Source organism: Marmota marmota, unplaced genomic scaffold (genome assembly GCF_001458135.2).
Source record: "Marmota marmota marmota unplaced genomic scaffold, marMar, whole genome shotgun sequence".
Lineage (NCBI taxonomy): Eukaryota > Metazoa > Chordata > Mammalia > Rodentia > Sciuridae > Marmota > Marmota marmota.
Genome location: NW_025999900.1, coordinates 38677948 through 38699079, shown reverse-complemented (window position 1 = coordinate 38699079; position 21132 = coordinate 38677948). Strand labels below are relative to the sequence as shown.

General features: G+C 34.4%; 1 protein-coding gene across 7 annotated transcripts in view; it reads right to left on the bottom strand.

Moving 5' to 3' along the window:
• The window catches only part of Pcnx1 (pecanex 1), a 149547-nt gene that overhangs the window by 15554 nt on the left and 112861 nt on the right, over nucleotides 1-21132 (bottom strand). For 6 of the 7 annotated variants that reach the window (XM_048798891.1, XM_048798892.1, XM_015493498.2 and 3 more), the window contains 7 exons: nucleotides 20422-20551; nucleotides 17203-17261; nucleotides 15225-15440; nucleotides 6846-7099; nucleotides 4398-4628; nucleotides 2014-2114; nucleotides 971-1121 (listed from right to left, as the gene is read on the bottom strand). In XM_048798891.1, coding sequence (XP_048654848.1) covers nucleotides 971-1121; nucleotides 2014-2114; nucleotides 4398-4628; nucleotides 6846-7099; nucleotides 15225-15440; nucleotides 17203-17261; nucleotides 20422-20551 — 1142 coding nt within the window. The remainder of the gene's footprint in view (nucleotides 1-970; nucleotides 1122-2013; nucleotides 2115-4397; nucleotides 4629-6845; nucleotides 7100-15224; nucleotides 15441-17202; nucleotides 17262-20421; nucleotides 20552-21132) is intronic. The other variant, XM_048798893.1, reaches the window with a different exon arrangement.

The following is a 21132-nucleotide window of genomic DNA, read 5'->3' as shown; positions in this document are numbered from 1 at the left end:
CTAAAAATGGAGAAGGTTTAATCTTGTTCAAATATTTCTTTTCTTTGGGATTACAATGTGAGAAATTCTGAAGTTTAAAAAACATTTTAACATGAAGTCATTATCTTTTTCTTAAATGCACTGAATTTTCTTTCAAAACTCTAAAGCTAATCTGAACAAAGACCACAGATTCCAAATGAAGATTTTCTCCATTCCATTTTTCACAGAGGTTTTCAAACAGCCTATCCTAAGTTAGTAATGCTCCTAATGAATATGGAATAATAGCTTAAATCCAATATTTATGATAATAGTAAAATCATTTGAAGAGTAATTCACCTTCGCGGGGGAGGGGAGGTGTGATTCAATCAGATTTGAGCAGAGCAGATGTATTTACCATCTGGTCTCTACCATCAGATCTGATAACTATAGTCAAGTGAAATGAGGAGGAACAAGTGCCAGTGTATAATTTCACAATATTTTTTTGAATGATCTAGGAACTTGGAAATGCATTGTGGAACCTCAATTTAATTTTAATAGCCTAGTAGAATTAATTTATTAAGGCTACATTTGTCCTAACCACTATTATTCTATGTAACACTGTAAGTGAAACTTAGCTCAGTAACAGCACTTACAACACTGAAGTATTACCACACTACATTTGGAATGGGTGGATATTCACTCAGGAGGAGACCTAAATCATAATCATTTGAAGGCAAAATAAATATTATAAGGCTTAAAGGCTTCAGCTTGTCATTGCTTAAATTTTTTTTCATGTCAAATTGGTCACTCTCTAATATTAATATTCAATTTTACTATATACATTTAGAAACACAGGTTCAGGACTCTTTAAGATTAAATGTCTTGCCACAAATCACGTTTTTTTTGAGAATTAAGAACATCTCAAGATGTTCCTAAATGTATAATGTAGAAGTCAAATGAAGAAGCTCTAGTAAACCCTATGATGAATTAAAAAAAATATTCATTTTTTTACCTGATGAAGTTTAATGGACATACGGATTCCAGGGACTACTACTTTTCTTAGTAATTCCATGTCAGCAAAGATCCATTCATCTCGAATTGAAGAAATACGGAAATCTCCTTTAAATAGGGCATGCAATCCATAGAGGAATGACTCTAAATTACTGTTAAGATTAGAAATAAAAGTTGATATATTTTGACAAAGGTCTCCAAGACACTGATGCTTACATCTGGTTGTGTATCAGAATCATCTGGGAGTGTTTTAAAAATACAGAACTAAAGTCAGAACTCCTAAATCACAATCAAAACAGATGGGGTCAGTTTTATCTGGGACCCTTGTACACAAAGCACTTTAATAGTGAGTCCATAAAAATAAACAACAGATAAAGAACTTATAAATTAAAATAAATTAATAAGAGTCTAATATAAACATGTAATTACAGAAAAAAATTAAAATAGGCATATTTCTTAATTCTAATTCATTTGGATGTATATATTAATAAATCTAGTTTATATTTAGAGTCCCCACATCTAATATATAATTATATTTAAAATATAAATGCTTTGGACAAGGACTGCAAGAAAAAATGAAAAAAAAATACAGTAGATGAATTTATTAGAAAAATAGATGTAGGGGCTGGGGTTGTGGCTCAGTGGTAGAGTGCTTGCCTGGCAAGTGGTTCGATCCTCAGTACCACATATTAAAAAAAAAAGTAAATAAATAAAAGTATTGTGTCAACCTACAATTAAAAAAATATATTAAAAAAGTAGATGTAAATGGAACTCCACCCAAGTCAACTTTATAGGGTGATTATATTTTAAAATGCCTTAAATCCATTAAATTATCATTACAAATAGTTGTTCATATGTGAATTTTAAAAGCCAGTTTTGTTAACCACATATATAGTAGTATTCAATAGTGTTCAGCAAAAAGACCTACAAAAATATAAAATCAAAGGAGACTTGGAATAAAGTAGCATAAAATGACTGCTTCCACAAAAATTATTTCAGATATAGCTTCTCATATCTTCTTGAAAACAGAAATGCCTGCTTTACCTGGACATATGATGGGATGCAGTTCCCAAAGCTCTCCGTCCTAGAACACAGAGTCCATAACAGAGAGTCACCAGTGATGAATCTTTGTCCACATCTAGAGGCTTTAAAAACCAAAGAACATTAGTTATCAGAAAGGTATAAAAAGTATTTAACAAATCAGAAGATATCTAATAAACTGCAGAAAGGAGAAAGAACTCAACTACTACACAATTAGAGAAGAAAAAATGATTTTTTAATTTCCGTATAATATGCAAGTTAGAACACTGCCTTGGAAGGAAACTGTGGGAGAAGAATATGAAGACAGCTTCTTACTATTCCAGCACAGGTCTGAGAGCTTGAAGTCAGTCAATCTATGGCGTACTGAGCTTCCCCAGGAAGAGGTTACTGGGAATGGTGATTCAGAGAACAGAATGCATGATCTTAAGGAGCTGGGGATAATCTTACTTAAAGAAAAACTAGAAAACTTAAAAAGAAAAACTAGAGCAGAAAACGAAGAGCACACAGCTGGAAAAAAAAAAAAAAAACTACTAATAATTTTCCTAAAGGGATTGCAATGAGTAGAATATAAGCTAGGCTAATCTGGTAATAAGCTCTTTGAAGAAACTGGGAATATCCACATTTTCAGATACACTTTTTGAATATGTGCTATATTAGCAATCAGAAAGACTTTCACAAGCTATGTCCATGATCTCAGTAATTATCTTTAAGAGAAGGATCCTTAAGTAAGTAGGATGCAGCCTATTTCTGAATGAGTAGACAGCCAGAGAATGGATATTAAAATATGACTACTCTCTATAGTTCTGCTACAAAGTAAATCCAGAGATTTGAGAAGAATATGCAAAACATCATAGGTATATTTCATGTATAAAAAATAAAATTATTTGTTAAGACACCTGGAAAAAGGGTTAAACTTTGAGGTCCTCCATTTCCAGTGTTATCTACTAATGTTTTTGAGCCTCTTATGAGGTTATTTTATCCTAGTCATTATTCCTTCTTTAAAAACATGTCATTCTGGTAATTTTATGTTGTACATCTAGCATAAAAGTTCAAAGACTACTGCTCAGACAGGAAATATGAGGATGCTCCCATTCTTTCTGTGGATAAAGAAAAAAGATATTGCTGGACATGGTGGTACACACCTGTAATCCCAGCAGCTCAGGAGACTGAGGCAGGAGGATCACGAATTCAAAGACAGCCTCAGCAACTTAGCAAGATCGTGTCTTAATATAAAATATTTTTTAAAAGGGGCTAAGCATATAGCTCAGGAGTTAAGCATCACTGGGTTCACTCCCCAATACAAAAGAAAGAAATAAAGAAAAAAAAAAAAAGGTGCTGATTGATGGGGTATCTAGAAGTCAGAAACTAAGGACTAAAACAAGGTGCTAAATCTTAAGATGGCCAGTGTACACATCCCAGATCACAATAAAGGAACTGGTTGTCAAGGTATTTACTATGCTCCATGTTATCAAGTTAAATAGGCTGCTGGTGATTTACACAAGGCTTTTGCTTCTAAAGCAATAGTGGTGGTAGGAATTAGATTTGGAATCACAGGCCTTGACACTGTGGTTCTGTTATATGCAGTTTGACCAGGGATGTGATGCTGCTATGAGTGCCCTAAGACCAGAAGGAAGAGGTTGCTGCTAAACTTTACCTTTAGGATAAAATGGGCTATTCAAATGTGTAGATGGAAACACCTGAATTAAAATCACCCAGGTGACTCAAGATTTTATAATCCTGGTCTGGACTTAATGAATCAAAATTTCACAAGTGAGGCCCATAGGTCATTTGTTTCTACAATTATATGTACATCCCTAAGTCACTGATCTAGATGTACACTATCCAAAACAGTAGCCACTAGCCATGTGAGTTATTATATTTAGATCAATTAAAATGAAGTGAATGTAAAGTTTAGTTCTTTAGTTGTATTTGATTATATTTAAAGTATTTAAAACCACATGTAATACTGGATAGCAGAAACATTTCCATCATCACTCAAAGTTCTAGACAGCACTGGTCTAGCCTTTGTATTTAGGGTAAAGATATTTAATTATTCTTAAGTTTGGTGGGCAGCCCTTAAGAAGGAATAGATTTTGGAGGATAATGCATGAAATTTGAATTTATGTATATGCACGTGCATGTACACAGTGAAGGGGTGCTACCTGAACAGTGAGATTAGGACACTGCAAAAGAAATGAGAAGGGCCACTTTTCTTAACCTGTTTGGCAGAGTTGGTTTGAACCAAGTGTAAAGATCTGACAGGTTCTCTAATATCAGAAAGAGGAAGCTCAGGAAAAACTGACCTCTTAATAACTAACAGAGATATTCTTTCCACCTCTGGAAAAATCTGGATTCAAAGAGTTGCAAATGAAATAAATCAATCTTACCTTTGCTCTCCGAGAAGAACAGTACTCTATCCAGTTAAGGTAAATCACACAGAAACTTTCCCTGGATATGCCTGCCAACCGATGATCATAATCTTCATCAATGTTTGGATTAAAGGTGGGGTCCACATCAACATAATTTCGATCTGCACACAGACGGAGTCCTTCCTGCATTGTCTCATTAGCTAGCCACTCCTCTAACTTAGAGGATGTTGTAACATAATAAATTATACCCTAACATGTAAAAGACAGGAAAAATTTAATTAAATGGCACTTTGAAGACATTTTTAAAAATCTGATTAAAAAGTATGTTAAAAATAAAAACTCACTGAATGGGGCTGGGAATATAGCTCAGTTGGGAGAGTGCCTGCCTTGCATGTACAAGGACCTGGGTTTAATCCCCAGCACTACAAAACCCCATAAAAACAAAAAAACAACAACTCATGGAATGACAAAGTAAACCCTCACTCTCTTTGTATTATATTAGTAATTACTATGGCTAATATATACAGATGCTGCCATTAAAATATGCAATTTGAATAAACTTTGATTTTTCAGGGTAATAAATTCAACTGTTTCTTCAGATACTAAAACCAAAAATATTTTATTTCTAGCTCAACACTCCATGTACACATTTTAAGAATGCCATAATATACCTCAGGCCTTCCTGAGGTATATATATGATGAAAAAAATCCCACATTTGATATTGTAAAACCACAACTATAAATTCAGCAAGGCAACTTGTAGCTTATTGATTTTAGTGCTTTTGAATTTAGGATATTTATGACAGGTAAAGAAAATTTACTGGCTGCCCTTAGTTTGAAAATTTTGTCATAAAATTATTAAAACCATCTGGTATTCTTAGTGAAGTTATAGAAATACAGTTAAAAACATAAAACAACGGAAATACATACATGTATATGTAAATATATATAAAGGGAAAATGCCACAAACACACAATATTGTAAGCTCAATCTCTCTAGCCTCTGGAGGTTGGGTTGAACCAAAAATTAAATGGTAAGCTCAAGATTCACCTCAATCAACATAAATAAGGTACAACTTAGAGGTAAGAGCATAAAATACAGAAAATTCAAATGTGGATTATTAAAGCTTAGCACACACTTCCCTCTTAAAAAAATACTGGCTTTGCCTAGAAGTCCCCAAACCACTACCATGCTATTTTTCCATAAGACCTTTAACAAAAAATAGAATATTTTGTTCAGTAAAAGATTAGCTTTGCCCATTGAGAGAGGTCTAGCCTTTGATTTGAGGTCCTGGGAAGTAACCTCTAAGCCCTTAAATATCTTGCCTGGTGAGAGTCTGTTTGGCTGGGGGCCTAGAACCACACAGTATGAAGCTAACCTCCAGAAGTCCTAGAAACTTGGGTCCTCAGTTCCACATGACCGCATTCCAATGAAGACTCAAGGCCCCAAGCTCAGAAGAGCTTCCATGGTTTGGCAGAACTCTCATATTATTGCCACCCCTTGGTGCTGAGAAAAATAGGCATCTACACATCTCCCCTGGGAGAGGTCAACTGGAAGTGCCTCACCATAGTATCTCTGGACACTGTGCTTGACTGATATTAATCTGTATTTTTCCACTGTAATAACACGAGTACAATGTGAGTAAAACAGCTTTGCTGAGTTGTATGAATCCTTCTAGCAGTTCCCTGAACCTAAGAATGGTCTTGGGGACTCTGAAATTGAAGTTGCTGTCAGAAGTGAGGATGGCCTTAGGGGCCTCCTGAACTTTGCAATACTTTTATTCAGTCTATTGAATGCAGTACAAAGCAGTGGTTAACAGCAAAGGTGCAAGAGTCAGATATGCCTGAATTTTAAATCCCAAACTTTATTTGCTATTAGAGGATCCTGGACAAGTTAACTTCTGATCCTTAAGTTATTTATCCATAAAATAAGAATGCAGGACTTCTTTTAAAAATTAAGAACTGAAGGTGATGGTATATGCCTGAAATCCCTGTAGTTCTGGAGGTTGAGGCAAAAGGATCACAAGTTCAAGGCCAAACTCAGCAACTTGAGACTCTGTCTAATTAAAAAAAAAAAAAAAGTGGGGGGCAGGGACTGAGAACATAAACTCAATGGCAGAAAGCCCTGGGTTCTATTACTATACTGGAGGAAAAAAAGTGAAAACAAACAAACAAACAAAAAGCAAGACACACACGTGTGTGTATGCATGCTTGTGTGTGAATATTCCTTAGCATAGAGCCAAAAACATAGAAGCTACAAATACTAGCTACTTTTATTAATGAACAAATGGAGTAAGTTCCACAAAAGAAAGACTATCAAGACCTTTGTAGGCATATCTTTATTGACTTTTCTGGATACCAGATAATTTAAACCACTACTTGAAAACAAAGTAGGAATTTAAAATTTGTATTTGTGTTTCCCAAATGCCTCCGTTATCCAAAGATCTAACTAAGCACCAACCCTTACCTTGACGTAGTAAGTAGTGAGTACTTTCCGAAGATCGAAGACTTGAAGCATAGAAGCAGCACTATTATCAGTGATGCTATACCCCTCCAGAATATACTTAGTGACTATCACTTCCCAAGCTAGCCAGCGTTGGCTAAAAGCAGCATTAAATGAAAGTACATGAGGAATATGGCCAGGTTCACAACAGCAAAATCCTTCATCTTCTTCTACACCTTCAGTAATGGCCTCTACTTCCCGTTGTTGACAGTAGGTACCTTTAAGAAAGAGAGAAACACACACACACACACACACACACACACACACACAGAGAGAGAGAGAGAGAGAGAGAGAGAGAGATGAACAAAGGCTGGGAAAAATTAATGGCTCAAAAACACAAGAGATTTAGAAAAGAGTTATATTTTATAGCAACTAAAAGTATGTAATTGATTTACTTTAGAACATTCATGTACAAATTGTAGAGGCATACTATATGTTCACTTCCTGTAGAGTAACAATGTGCATTAGCACATTAAAGTGGGAGTTTGTGCAGTAAAGGAACATCTTTAGTTAAGACTCATGAATTTCCAACCTTTTCAAATATGTTTACAACTGCATTCATATCAAATGAAAACAAAATGAGTAAAAGTGCATCTCTTAAAGAACACAGGAGTTGGGTGTGGTAATGTCTGTCTGTCATCCCAGTGGCTTGGGAGGCTGAGGCAGGAGGATCACAAGTTTGAGACCAGCCTTGCCAACTTAGCAAGACCTTCTCTCACCAAGTTGAAGTGAGGTGAGGTGTAGCTCAGTGGTAGAGTGCTACATGCCTCATGCCTACCCCTAGGTTCAATTCCCAGTACTGCAAAAATATAAGACAAAACTAAAACCCAATGGGAAAAAAAACTGAATCAACCCAGGTTCAGGAATATAGCTAGCTAGACATGCAGAACTCAGAAGACTCTGAGCTCCATTTGGAATCATCCATACTTCAAGCAGAAATACTATATGTATCCAAGTTATTTGGCTCTATAACTTATACTAGTATATTACAATTTAGCGTTAAGTAAAATTAATTTTTTTCAGTTCCCAATTATAACAATAATTGATAAGATTACACAGTCAGCATTTGAGGCTTACCTGCTGATATAATTTCTATTAGGCGTGAGTTCTGATTATTCTGTACTAGCAAATACATCTTTGAAGTTACAATTTTTTTATACAAGATACTTGTCAAATAATCATTCAAATGTACCAATACAAAAGTACTAATACAAAAACAGACTAAGTACACAATTAGACACAGCAATCTAGCATCAGCAAAATATCACCAATCCATTAATGTTCATTTTTATTTTATTCTGCAGTCTTGCTTCCATTTAATCTGTATGTTTCTTACATTATGTAAAGACTACAAAATGATTACACTTAATCGCATGTAGCACATATCTAAGTTAGACTATATTTAAAACAAATCCTACTGAATATATATACACCAAGCAGGTTTTAAAACCACTATTTTAAGAGATATAGATGGTGGTGGTGTGATGATATAAAAAAAAAAATAAGACTAGGAGCTGGGGTTGTGGCTTAGTGGCAGAGCGTTTGCCTAGCATGTGTAAGGGACTGGTTTCAATTCTTAGCACTGCATATAAATAAATAAAACAAAGGTCCATCTATAACTAAAAAAGTATTTTAGAAAAATAAGGATAAAAAAAGTTATTTGGGCAAAGCTAAGGAACAATATTGTTTAGTATTCTATGATCTTCAACAATTTTATTATTTCATTTTCTTGCTTAGTTACAACTGCCAACAAAGTCATTCTACACAGTGGTGATAAGAAAAGCCCTTGTCTTGAACCTAACATTCACAGGAATACATGCTGTGGTTGACTATCAATATACATATACATACATGCTTTACAACATATAAAAATGTGTAATTTTAAAAAATATTTTTAGTCGTCAATGGACCTTTTATTTAATATTTATTTTTTTGGTTATAGTTGGGCACAATACCTTTATTTAATTTATTTTTATGTGGTGCTGTGGATTGAACCCAGGGCCTCGCATGTGCTAGGCAAGAGCTCTACCACTAAGCCACAACCCCAGCCCTATCAGTGGACCTTTATTTTATTTATTTATACGCAGTGCTGAGAATCAAACCCAGTGCCTCACACATTCCAGGCAAGCTCTCTACCCCTGAGCCACAAACCCAGCCCCAAATATGTGCAATTTTGTAGTATGTTTTAAAAAAGAAAGAAAATGAAATGTAATCAAATGTTTTCTGGCATTTTTAAAATAATCATATTTTCTCCTGTGGCCTATTAAAATAGAACAAATTATATTAATTTGCTTTCTACTACTTGATTTCAAAAAATGAAAACAGGCTAAATTTGTGTGGGGTACTTAAAAAAAACACTGCTGAATCTTGCTTATTCTAGAATTGGTCAATTTTTGCATCTATAAATACAAATAAAATTAAACTATACTTATTTTTACTCTTACTTGGACATCAATATTATATTAGTTTTGTTAAAAGCCTTGAGAAATTTTCATTCTTTATCCATGTGCTAGGACAAGTTGGACGACAGAAAAATTATCCAATTTCCAGATGAAATGTCCTGAGCCACTTTTTAAAAGTATCATAGTATTAAGAGTTCTCTTTTGATTTTATGTGTTATTACTTCATTTTACTCATTTTGCTATCTCTTTAGAGAAGTTGATAAAAATTTTATTTAAAATTTTTATTCCAAAGGGTACTCTTGTACATTGCTGGTGGGACTGCAAATTGGTGCCGCCAATTTGGAAAGCAGTATGGAGATTCCTGGGAAAGCTGGGAATGGAACCACCATTTGACCCAGCTATTGCCCTTCTTGGACTATTCCCTGAAGACCTTAAAAGAGGTACTACAGGGATACTGCCACATCGATGTTCTTAGCAGCACAATTCACAATAGCTAGACTGTGGAACCAACCCAGATGCCCTTCAATAGATGAATGGATAAAAAAAATGTGGCATTTATACACCATGGAGTATTACACAGCACTAAAAAATGACAAAATCATGGAATTTGCAGGGAAATGGATGGCACTAGAGCAGATTATGCTAAGTGAAGCTAGCCAATCCCTAAAAAACAAATACCAAATTGTCTTCTTTGAAATAATGAGAGCAACTAAAAACAGAGCAGGGAGGAAGAGCAGGAAGAAAAGATTAACATTAAACAGAGACATGAGGTGGGAGGGAAAGGGAGAGAAAAGGGAAATTGCATGGAAATGGAAGGAGACCCTCATTGTTATACAAAATTACATATAAGAGGTTGTGAGGGGAAAGGGAAAAATAAACAAGGAGAGAAATGAATTACAGTAGATGGGGTAGAGAGAGAAGATGGGAGGGGAGGGGAGAGGGGATAGTTGAGGATAGGAAAGGTAGCAGAATACAACAGTTACTAATATGGCATTATGTAAAAATGTGGATGTGTAACCGATGTGATTCTGCAATCTGTATTTGGGGTAAAATTGGGAGTTCATAACCCACTTGAATCTAATGTATGAAATATGATATGTCAAGAGCTTTGTAATGTTTTGACCAACCAATAATAAAAAAAAAAAGGCAAAAAAAAATTTTATTCCTTTGAGACAGGGTCTCATTAAGTTGCTTGGGGCCTCCCTAAATTGCTGAGGCTGGCTTTGAATCTGTGATCCTCCTGCCTCAGCCTCCCAAGTCACTGGGATTACAGGTGTCTATCACCACACCTAGCTGATAAAAGGTTTTTTATTATTTATTTATTTTTGTGCCAGGGATTGAATCCAGGGGCACTCAACCACTGAGCCACTTCCCCAGCTTTTTTTATTTTTTATTTTGCTCAAGACCTCACTAAGCTGCTTAGGCTGCTTTGAATTTGTGATCCTGCTGCCTCAGCCTCCTGAGCTGTTGGGCACATGCCTGGCTGATGAACAGTTTTTAAATGAGGAAATAACATAATGAGAGCTGTATGTAGTGCATGTTACTTGGTTAGTGGTGTATGGAGAACAGATATGGCAAAAGGGAATTTGGAAACTCTAAAGTTCAATAAGGTCCTTTTTCAGAGTAGCAGAATAGGTGAATGGGATAATTAAATTTAAGGAGGATGTTTTTGTTCTCATACATCAACCCCTTTCCCATGAGACTATCTACAGCTTCAACATACCCCAGTAACATATTTTCCTCAGAAAATAAAGTCAATAATAAGTATAAGAATATTTATAATTGAAAGAAGAATTGTAAGATTTGCAAAGTGATTTTAGCATTTCTATGAGAAACCATCCCAATTGTTCCCTGGATTAGCTATGTCTTTCAGCCACTCAGAGTAAGTATTATAAGTAAAAATGAAAAGAACTAAAAATCTTGAAAAGTGAACATATTCAAATAAATCTGAATAAAAAGTAAAAGAATCCAATCAATATAACAAACTTTTGACATGGTAATTTAGAATTGGAAAAGTGTTCTTGATACAAGTAACACAAATAGTGACAACGGTAGATGCTGTAATCAGAAATTTATAATATGGAGAATAAACTGGTAACTCTAATTTTTCACATAAGACTTGCAGGGCAAAGAATCTTGAAATTATTGGTAAAATAAAAATGGAAATAAAAAAATACATGAATGGGTTTAAGTAAGACCTATAGGAAATTTATCAAGAAATCTGTTCAGTTAAATACTGCTTAAAATTAACCACCAAAAGTAAATTTAATTTGTGTAGTTCAGCATACCCCAGAAATACACCAAAACACTCAAGAGATCCACATATTTGTTTGGCAAGAGAATACTCTTGGGGTAGAAGGAAGTAGGTGGGACAAGGGATAACAATGATAACCAAGAATCACATCAATATTTGAGGAGCAAGAACATAATCACACCCATGAAGAGTTCTGGAATGAAAAGGAGAAGACAGCATTTTAGTCAATCTACAAAGTTAGCAAAGTTATTAGATACTAACTGCTGTGTGTGATAAGTGCTGAAACAAAATGACAATTGAAGCAGATGTGATTTCTGTCCCTGAAGTTTGGCCAACTTCAGCCTTGGCCAAATCCAAGTTAAGGATGGTTTTTGTATTTTTTAAAGATTATTTAAAAACAACAATAAAGAGTACCCAACAGAGAAAGGGCAGAAAGTCTAAAATATTTACCATGTAACTCCCAACAGGAAAAGTTTACCAACCCCCAGGGCTAGAGAAGAAAAAAACTTTAAACAAATAAACATAAATAAGTATAAAATTATTTCTGTGATAAGAACTAAGAAAATTAAAACAAGGTAAGATGAAATGTAATCATGTGGGACAGGTGGTCAGGGAAGGCTCTTTGCAAAGTAACACTTAGGGTAATCCCTAAGTATAATTAAGGAATTAGCCAGATGGGAGGTTGGTGGGATAAGGGAGATGATGGGGCTTTCTGGGGGGAAAATGTGGGGTGACAAGGAGTTCTTAGTTAAGAACTGAACACATCTAAGAAACTGAAAGGTGACTAGAGTGGGCGAGGAGAGTGGGGTAGAGTGAGAATGCAGAAAATGGCAAACCCAAATCATTTAGCATTGTAGGATGTGTTAGAGTATTTGAATTTTAATTTAAGTGTATCAGGAGTCACTGAAAACTTTCATGCACAGGAATGACATGATCAACTCTAAAAAAAAAAAAAAAAAAAGAAAAGGAAAACCAAAATACCAACACAACATCTGAATGAATTACAGCTATCCTTGCTATCCAAATCTAGCCATGTGTTCAGATAGTAAGGGATAGTATGTTTCCAAATTTGACTTGAATTTTGATTGATAAACAACTATAGCTTGAACAGCCAAGCATTTGTCCAAAAACTTATTTCAATCTATTCAGTACCAGAGAGGGAAAGTTGGGAAAATGAGAATTTGTATCATTTTTTGATTTGATTAATTTATCATCAATATTATAGTAGATAAGTATGATAGTAGATAAGAGCAAGTGATAAAAAGACCTTCTTCCATTTCACAAAAGTAAAGGCTAGAAAAAAGCCTCCCCATGCATTTTTTTGTTTGTTTGTTGTTGTTGTTGTTGTTGTTTTAATTAAGTTAAAAAACTAGGTGAAATCCTCAGGTCCCAAAAGTTAAAGGAAGTTTAAAGTTCTAGCAGTGGTAAGTCTGAGGGTACAGTGTAGACTTTTACAGAAGTCCACTTGGATTACATTTGAACAGGATGGGGGTAGATAGAATTAAGGTCCAGAGTAAATGGAATAAAGGTGCAAGGTTGGGATGGAAAGGCAGAATCAAACATCCACCCGACAAGAAGAGAATATTTTAGGAACAGAAGAGGGGAGACAAAGGGGTACAAATGAAAAATATCAATATTTATGACAATTTGAGCACTGTGTAAGTACTAGTTAACAGAGTAGTTTCTAGGGCTAGGGCTGTAGTTCAGTGGCAAAGTGCTTGGCTATCATGTGCGAGACACTTGGTTTGATCCTTAGCACCACTAAAAAGTAAATAAATAAAGGCATTCTGTCCATCTACAACTATAAAAACAAAAACAGAATGGTTTCTAGACAAGCACTTGCTCTACCACAGAACTCCATAACAATCTTTCTGATTCAATATCAAGGTAAAAATTAACCTTTAGGGCAGAGATCCGATTGATTTTCTTCCTAGTCAAATGTTTTCTTATTTCCTACTCCAGACTAAAAACACCACAAAAAACTTCTTAGGATAGAAGAAAAACTCTCTAAAACTCTTTAGTCCAAATGTTCCCATACACCAAAAGATATTCAAACACAGGATTTGAAATTCCTATAAAAGAAGTTTCTATTTTATGCTTAGAAGTTATTCAACTTAAAGGGGCTGGGGCTCAGTGGTAGAGCACTTGCCTGGCATGTGTAAGACACTAGGTTCGATCCTCAGCATCATATAAAAATAAGTAAATAAAATAAAGGTATTGTGTCCATCTACAACTAAAACTATTTAAATAAAAAAAGAAGTTATTCAACTTAAGATGTGGAGAAAAAGGAACACTTTTACACTGTTGGTGGGATTGTAAATTAATACAACCACTATGGAAATCAGAATGGAGGTTCCTTAAAAGATAAGGCATGGAACCATTATACAACCCAGCTTTATCACTCCTCAGTGTTTATCCCGAAGAATTAAAGTAATAAAACCACAATGATACATGTATAACCATGTTTATAGCAGCACAATTCACAATAGCCAAACTGTGGAACCAGTTAGGTGTCCATCAAAAGAGAAATGGATAAAGAATCTGTGGTATATATATACACAATGAAGTTTACACAATGAAGTTTACTCAGCCATAATGAAAAATGAAATTACATCATTTGCAAGAAAATGGATGGAACTAGAGATCATTATGTTAAATGAAATAAGTCAAACTCAGAAGGTCAAGAAACTTAGGTTTTCGCTCTTATGTGGAAGCTAGAGAGGAAAAAGGAAAAGGAAGGTGGGGGCAGATCTCACAGAAATCAAAGGGTGATCAGAGGAAAGGGACAAAGGAGTAGGAGATGGGGAGGAGGGAAAACTGCTAGGGAGTGATATTGGCCAAATTATGTTGTTATATTGTGTGCCTGTATGACTATGCAAAAATAAATCCCATCATTATGTACAACTATTAAAAAATGGAAAAAAATGAGTTAATACAGGTAAAGTGCACAGAACAGTATCTGGCACACAGTGTTAGCTGTATTAATAAAACAAAAAAGAAGTTATTTAACTTCTAGGAGTTGACAACAACAAGCTGATATGTTTCTGAATGTACCAGTTTCTGTGAAGAAACAGCTTCATTTGTCAGTAAATAAAACTGTGGAGAGCATGTAAAGAGGCATAAGGAGTGACTACTTCATAGACATGAGGTTTTATTTGGAACTAGACAGAGGTGGGAGTTGCAGAACACTGCAAATGTACGTACAAAATGCCAGTGATTTCTTCATTTTAAGTGGTTAATTTTAGGTGAATTTCACTTTTTAATTGAAAAAAATTGTTGAGGACAATGGCACGGTGACTCTCTGAACATCACTCAGTCAACCACTCTGTCTCACACAACACAACATTCTATGCCACTAGCCATTGAGCAAACATATGCAATTTGTCACAAAAGGGCCTGGCAAAAGACCAAGCAAAGAGCAATAGAAGTTCAATATCTCCAGGTAAATAAGTCGACTGTATACTAATGCTACTACATTCACATATAATGCAATACCAAAAAGTTACTCTCTAGTGACTATGAAATTGGGCAAGGGGCTAATAATTACTCTTTTAACAACTTTTCTCATTCCATAATCCCAAAAATATAATTTTATGAACACTTTCAATTTGAGATATAAACACACAAAACTTAGATGCTGTAGAAAAGAAGTACAGTATAAAAATAAAAGATGAATGAATGTCCTACCTCTGAATTCCAGGCCCCGCAGCTGGAAAGTGACAAGACCATTGCCTATTTCTATAAGGTGTACTAATGCATTGAGATAGTCAGAGGCAAGGATGAAACAATCCCCAGTACTGTAGTTTCCCCACCGTCCCAGTAACAAATCACCACAGAGGCTGTGCTGCAGGGATCTGGTTAAATGTTCATAGAAGATGGAATTCAGATTATTGTCATCTGATCCTACAAGAAGGGATTAAACAAAAAATCAAAATGTCAGATTTTACCTTAGTCCCTTTCATACTGACAAATGAGATTGTTAAAAATATCAATACTAACTTCCAGCTCAGGTTGTATTTATATTTACTTGAATAGATAAATAATACTCATACCCTTACAATTTCTACATAAAAATGAAACAGGATAATGAGCGAGGTTTCAGAATTGAGAGAGGTTACATAACTTCTCCTAGGGTTCCCATCCATGTAATGTGGGAATTTGATTAGATACAATCTAAAAACTTTTCCACCTTTTTAACAGTCCATTACTTACAATTCATGTACAGTTATTGCTATTCACTGACATGTGCCTTATAATTAAAACTATACAGATAAATGAAAAAGAAAATATTCAGGAGAACAAAAAGATTATTTGGTAAAGGAAGTGGGTAAAATATATAAGACTTGAACAAGACAGTCCAAACAAAGAGAAGTTAGTCAAAAAGATCCTGAATATCAAGATGGTTGATATTTAGCAAAAATAAACTGTACATGCAAATGTAGAAAAAAAGAACCTACAAATGGTACATTAGGGTTCTCCTATAAGAAAAACATTAGTATAAAACATCATGAATGAGATGGCCTCCTCTAGAAGTAACCCATCAAAAGCAACACCCTGTAAGTGGGTACCCCAAAGGACAGTACTAGAGAATGGCAAAACGTCAAACCTTAGTAATTATTTTAAACTCAAACTAGAGGGTTGGGGATGTGGCTCAAGCAGTAACACGCTTGCCTGGCATGTGTGGGGCGCTGGGTTCGATCCTCAGCACCACATAAAAATAAAATTAAGATGTTGTGTCCACCGAAAACTGAAAAAAAAAAAATATTTAAAAAAATTCTCTCTTTCTTCTCTCTCTTAAAAAAAAATTAGATCCTTATAGTTTGGTTTTTCAGATGCATATAGTATTTTAAAGGAAACTTATAAGTCAAATAGATACAAATATTTCAGTCTATTTGAGAGTAATGTCTCTTTAACACACTTAGGTTCTGGCTGTTTGTTAGTCCTTCACAACTGTGATAGTGAAATTCATTTTCTCTGGCAGATTACTATTGGAGAGCCCAATAAAATCATGTTTCCCAAATAATAAAACTAAGAACCAGATTTTAAATAATGGTAATGCCACCAAAGTGCCACCCATTCAAGCCATATCCTAAGTGGTTATTTGGTCCCTCATAGATGACAACTCGATACATAAAAAACTAACATTACATTAACATTTACTTATGAATTCAGGGACAGGCAGAAGCCAACATATTAATGAAATGTGCTGTATATCCTTCAACACACTTGACCAATTTTACTTTAAATGCTTTCTACTTTTTTAATCTATGTAAGAATAACTTTTCAATGGTGTTTCAAAATTTCCCATCAGCATTCTTTAAATGCATTTTATTAAGGATAGGTATAAGCCAGGTATAGTAGCATATGCCTGTAATTCCAGCTGCTCTGGTGGCCAGAGGATCACAAATTTAAGACAGCCTGGGTAATAGATTAAGAACCTATCTCATTAAAAAAAAAAAAGATAAGCATACAAATTGGAGATAGTCTAATTCATATATACTATACTTTGCTAAAGTAAAACAAAGCAAAGGATATTAGTTTTTAAAAATGACTAGTTGGAACTCAAAGAATTCTAACAAAGATAATAAATGTATAGTTACATATTACATACATATGACAAATAAAATCTTTAATGTAAGGCCTTACTCACAAGTAGAGTTATTACCTGGATTTCTATCAAGCTGGGAAGCCAATCTGGTATTTGAATGATCTACTCGTTTTGTGCTAAAGAGGACAAAATAAAACACATTTAATTTCTTTACACTTAAAAAAAATTTAATAAGAGTAAGGGAACTGAACACAGTGGCATGCCTATAAACCAAGCAACTTGGGAAGCTGAGGCAAGAGGATCAACAAATTCAAGGACAGCCTGGGCAACTGAGATCCTGTCTTAAAATACAAAATATAAAGGGTTGGGTTTGTAGCTCAGTGGTAGAGCATTTCTGAGTTCAATCCCCAGTACTGCAAAACCCAAAATGAAAACCAAACGAAACACAAGGAGGGAACTATAGGATCCAGATCAAATAATATTGCTTTAGGAAAATCTCTGTTCCTGATATATTGATAAACTCCTTGGCAGCACACTTTGTTTGCTTTTTGTAGTTCCGGGGCTCGAGCCCGTCTCATGCATGGTGGGTAAGTACTCTACCACTCAGCTACATCCCTAGCTGGTAGCACAATTTTACAGTCTTTTAACCTTTACCACACATAAACATAGCAGGTTTTTCTCCCCCTAGCAGATGTAACTGCAGAGTGTGTAAAAAGACATACAGCGGTGGTACAGTGCAGAGAGGGGTAAGAGACCAGAATGAAAAAAATGCAGGCTGCATATGGTTCTCAGAAATTCACAGTACATAAAACATTCTTTGCAAGGGGAAGGCATACCTATTAAAGCTCAGTGGTATTGTGTCTAGTCTTTAGAATGGTGGTTCCAAAAATGTAGACTGTGAAACCAGGATTTTTTCAAGGACTTTTCCAGATCAAAACTATTCTTCTAGGGTTGGGGGTGTTGCTCAGTGGTAGCGTGCTTGCCTAGCATGTGTAAGGCCCTGGGTTCAATCCTCAGCACCACATAAAGATAAATAAATAAAATAAAGGAATTGTGTCCATCTACCCACTACAAAAAAATATATAAAAACACAAAACTATTCTTTTAATGATGCTGAGCTGTTATTAGCCCCTTTCCCCTGGTTTGACAACTGCACTGAAGGTGCAGAAGCACAGTGGGTAAAACAGCTGATGTTTGAGCACAGATCAAGGCAGCAACACCAAACAGTACTATCCCTCACTGCCACACATGCACAAAAAAACAAATGGACAGTTTCACTTAAAATATCCCTAATAAGGCCGTAAAAATGTGAGTTTTATTAAATCTCAATTCCTTAGTATGGCCTCTTTAATGTTCTGTATGGCAAAATGAGAAAATACAGAGAAAGCACTTCTGCTGCATTCTGAATGGCTGTCCTGAGGGAAAGCATGTGTGCAATCATTAGAATTATAAGCCAAGCTAGCAGCTTTAAAAAAACAAACAAACAAAAAAAAAAAACACCATTTTTACTTGAATAGCTGTTGAGGAAATTGAAAATTATTCATATGGGTTATTTAATAAACATTTCTCAACAACAAAGAAAATGAATCTGTCATTTCAAGGAAAACAACTGGTAATATCTGTTCACATTGACAAAATTCAAGTTTTACGAAAATTTTACAATGTGGAAAAAACTTGTATCCATCACCATGAGCCTGATGGCTTCCCAATACTTTGTTATTTCTTTTGAGATTGGTAGTAATATTAATGAATATATTTTTTAAGCACTACATAAAGAACCGTGTCAACATTTAGAAGATGTCTTTTACTCAGTAAAACAATATTTTTCTAAGTGAATAATATATAATGTTATAAAATAATACATGAGTAATAAAAAGATTCATTCAAAATACAAGATAGATACATAAATACTGATGTTACAAAATTCCAAAAATACAGATACAATTTAAATTACACACTGTGCTTACTTTTAAGAGTCTACCATTTGTTGAGTTTTAGTGAAGAATCAAGGAAAAAATATCCACAATTGCTTTAAATGTCTATGGAAATACTCCTTTTTCAACTACCTGAGTGAGGCCAAATTTTCTTCAGATATTTCAAGCAAAATAGCATAATAACAACAGAATGACTACAGAAGCAGATAAAAGAATTCATCTGTTTGTTAACAATCCAGACATTAAAAGATTTGCAGTGCTGAAAAACAATGAATTCTTCCAATTTTTTTTTTTTTGGTTGGTGGGAAAATATAGTTATTCTTAAACCTATGGAATTTTCAACAATTTTTAAGATTACTAAGGGATTCTGAGACCAAAATACTTAAATAACTGCTATCACAGGATATGACTTTGGGTTGGAAGTTGGTCCAGAATAGGATACAAATAACAGTGAAATTTGCCAAAATGAGAAATACTATGTGTGGTTTTAGGTAAGGAACTGTAATCAAAATTTCAAACCCACAAGCCAATTCACTGTTTCAAAGATGAGACCACAATTTTTCCCCAGCAAAAATGCCAATGTGTGAAAAATGTAGGAAAAAAAGCATTCATGGAGATGGCCAACAGAATCATAAATTCGCATAAGCTCTTTCGAAGGAACTAAGCCTACTTCATGTACAAAGATGGTCATTAAAAACTTTTCCTTCATGAAAAAGCAGAGATAACTTATAAAAATTTGGATCTCACTGGGCACAGTAGCATACACTTGTAACTAGTGACTCAGAAGGCTGAGGCAGGAGGATCACAAGTTCAAAGGTAGCTTCAGCAACTTAAAGAGGCTCTAAGCAACTTAACATGATTCTGTCTCAAAATAAAAAATAAAAAGGCTGGGGATGTAGCTCAGGGGTAAAGTGCTTCTGGGATCAATCACCAGTACCTCCCCCAACCCTACTGCCACCACCAAAAACAATTAGATCTCAAATAGTCAGCTACTGCTAAGAAAACTGAGGTAATTCACTGTAATATTAGGTAGCATAAAGGTTCAGAGTATTATTAATGAGGAATAAGTTTAAGAAATGTCACTGAAAGAAAAAAAGATGCAGAAATGAGTATACTTAAATTAGAATTATGTTTTTAAAAATCTCATGAGTAGAAAAAAGAGATACAGTGATTTCCCTCAATTCTATCACATAATCTTCATATTTTAAAAATATTTATAAATTTTTAGCAAAACTATTTCAACATGTAGCTCAGGAATAGAGTGCCCCTGGTTCAATCCTCAGTACCCTCCCTCTCAAAAAATTCACAATTATGAACCACAAATAACTTATACTAATAATGCTGTCAATAGTTTTTCCTTATAAAAAAGAAATTGTCTTTTTAAGCATTTTAGTTTACTCACTTATAATCTCTCTCCCAGAATTTCACAGGCCGAACATAAGAAGTGATAAATATTGCACTTCCTAGAAAAGGGTTTAGTGGAGTAGAGAAGAAAGCTGATACAGCAGCCTGAATAAACAGCATGGCTGAATCTATGGGAAAAGTGGTTAAGGAACTTAAGATTCATCTGAGCATGCATACACACAGACATGAAGAACAAAGAAAAAAAAATTCACAAACACATTTAGATTACAGTGATTAGAGAAATAAAGTTCACAATATAAATACGAAAGATGATGTCACTGGACACCACAAGGGCATACCAACAGAAAAACAAAACAAGGAAAATATGAATTGATCTGATACTTTGAAGGGAGCCAAATAAATATTTGCTAATACATATTTGGTAAAAGTCCATGTATCAATTTAGAAAGAAATGCTCAGGCTTAATTTTCCTTAGACGTATCAAAGTCTGCCTTTTAACATCACTGGTGTCATTAACCTTGTTATTATTTAGAAAATATTTTTAAGAAATGAAGAGAATACAAAATTTCAGACAGTTCAATTATAATTGCAAAAGTGTTTTGTTTATTAAAAATATTTCTAAACATTCTGTGTATATTAAAATATTTTTATTTTTAGATTTTAATAACATTCATATTAATTTATATTTAAAATATGGAATTTTAAGTTAGCATTATTTAACCACAAAACTTTTTCTCATGTTTAGATG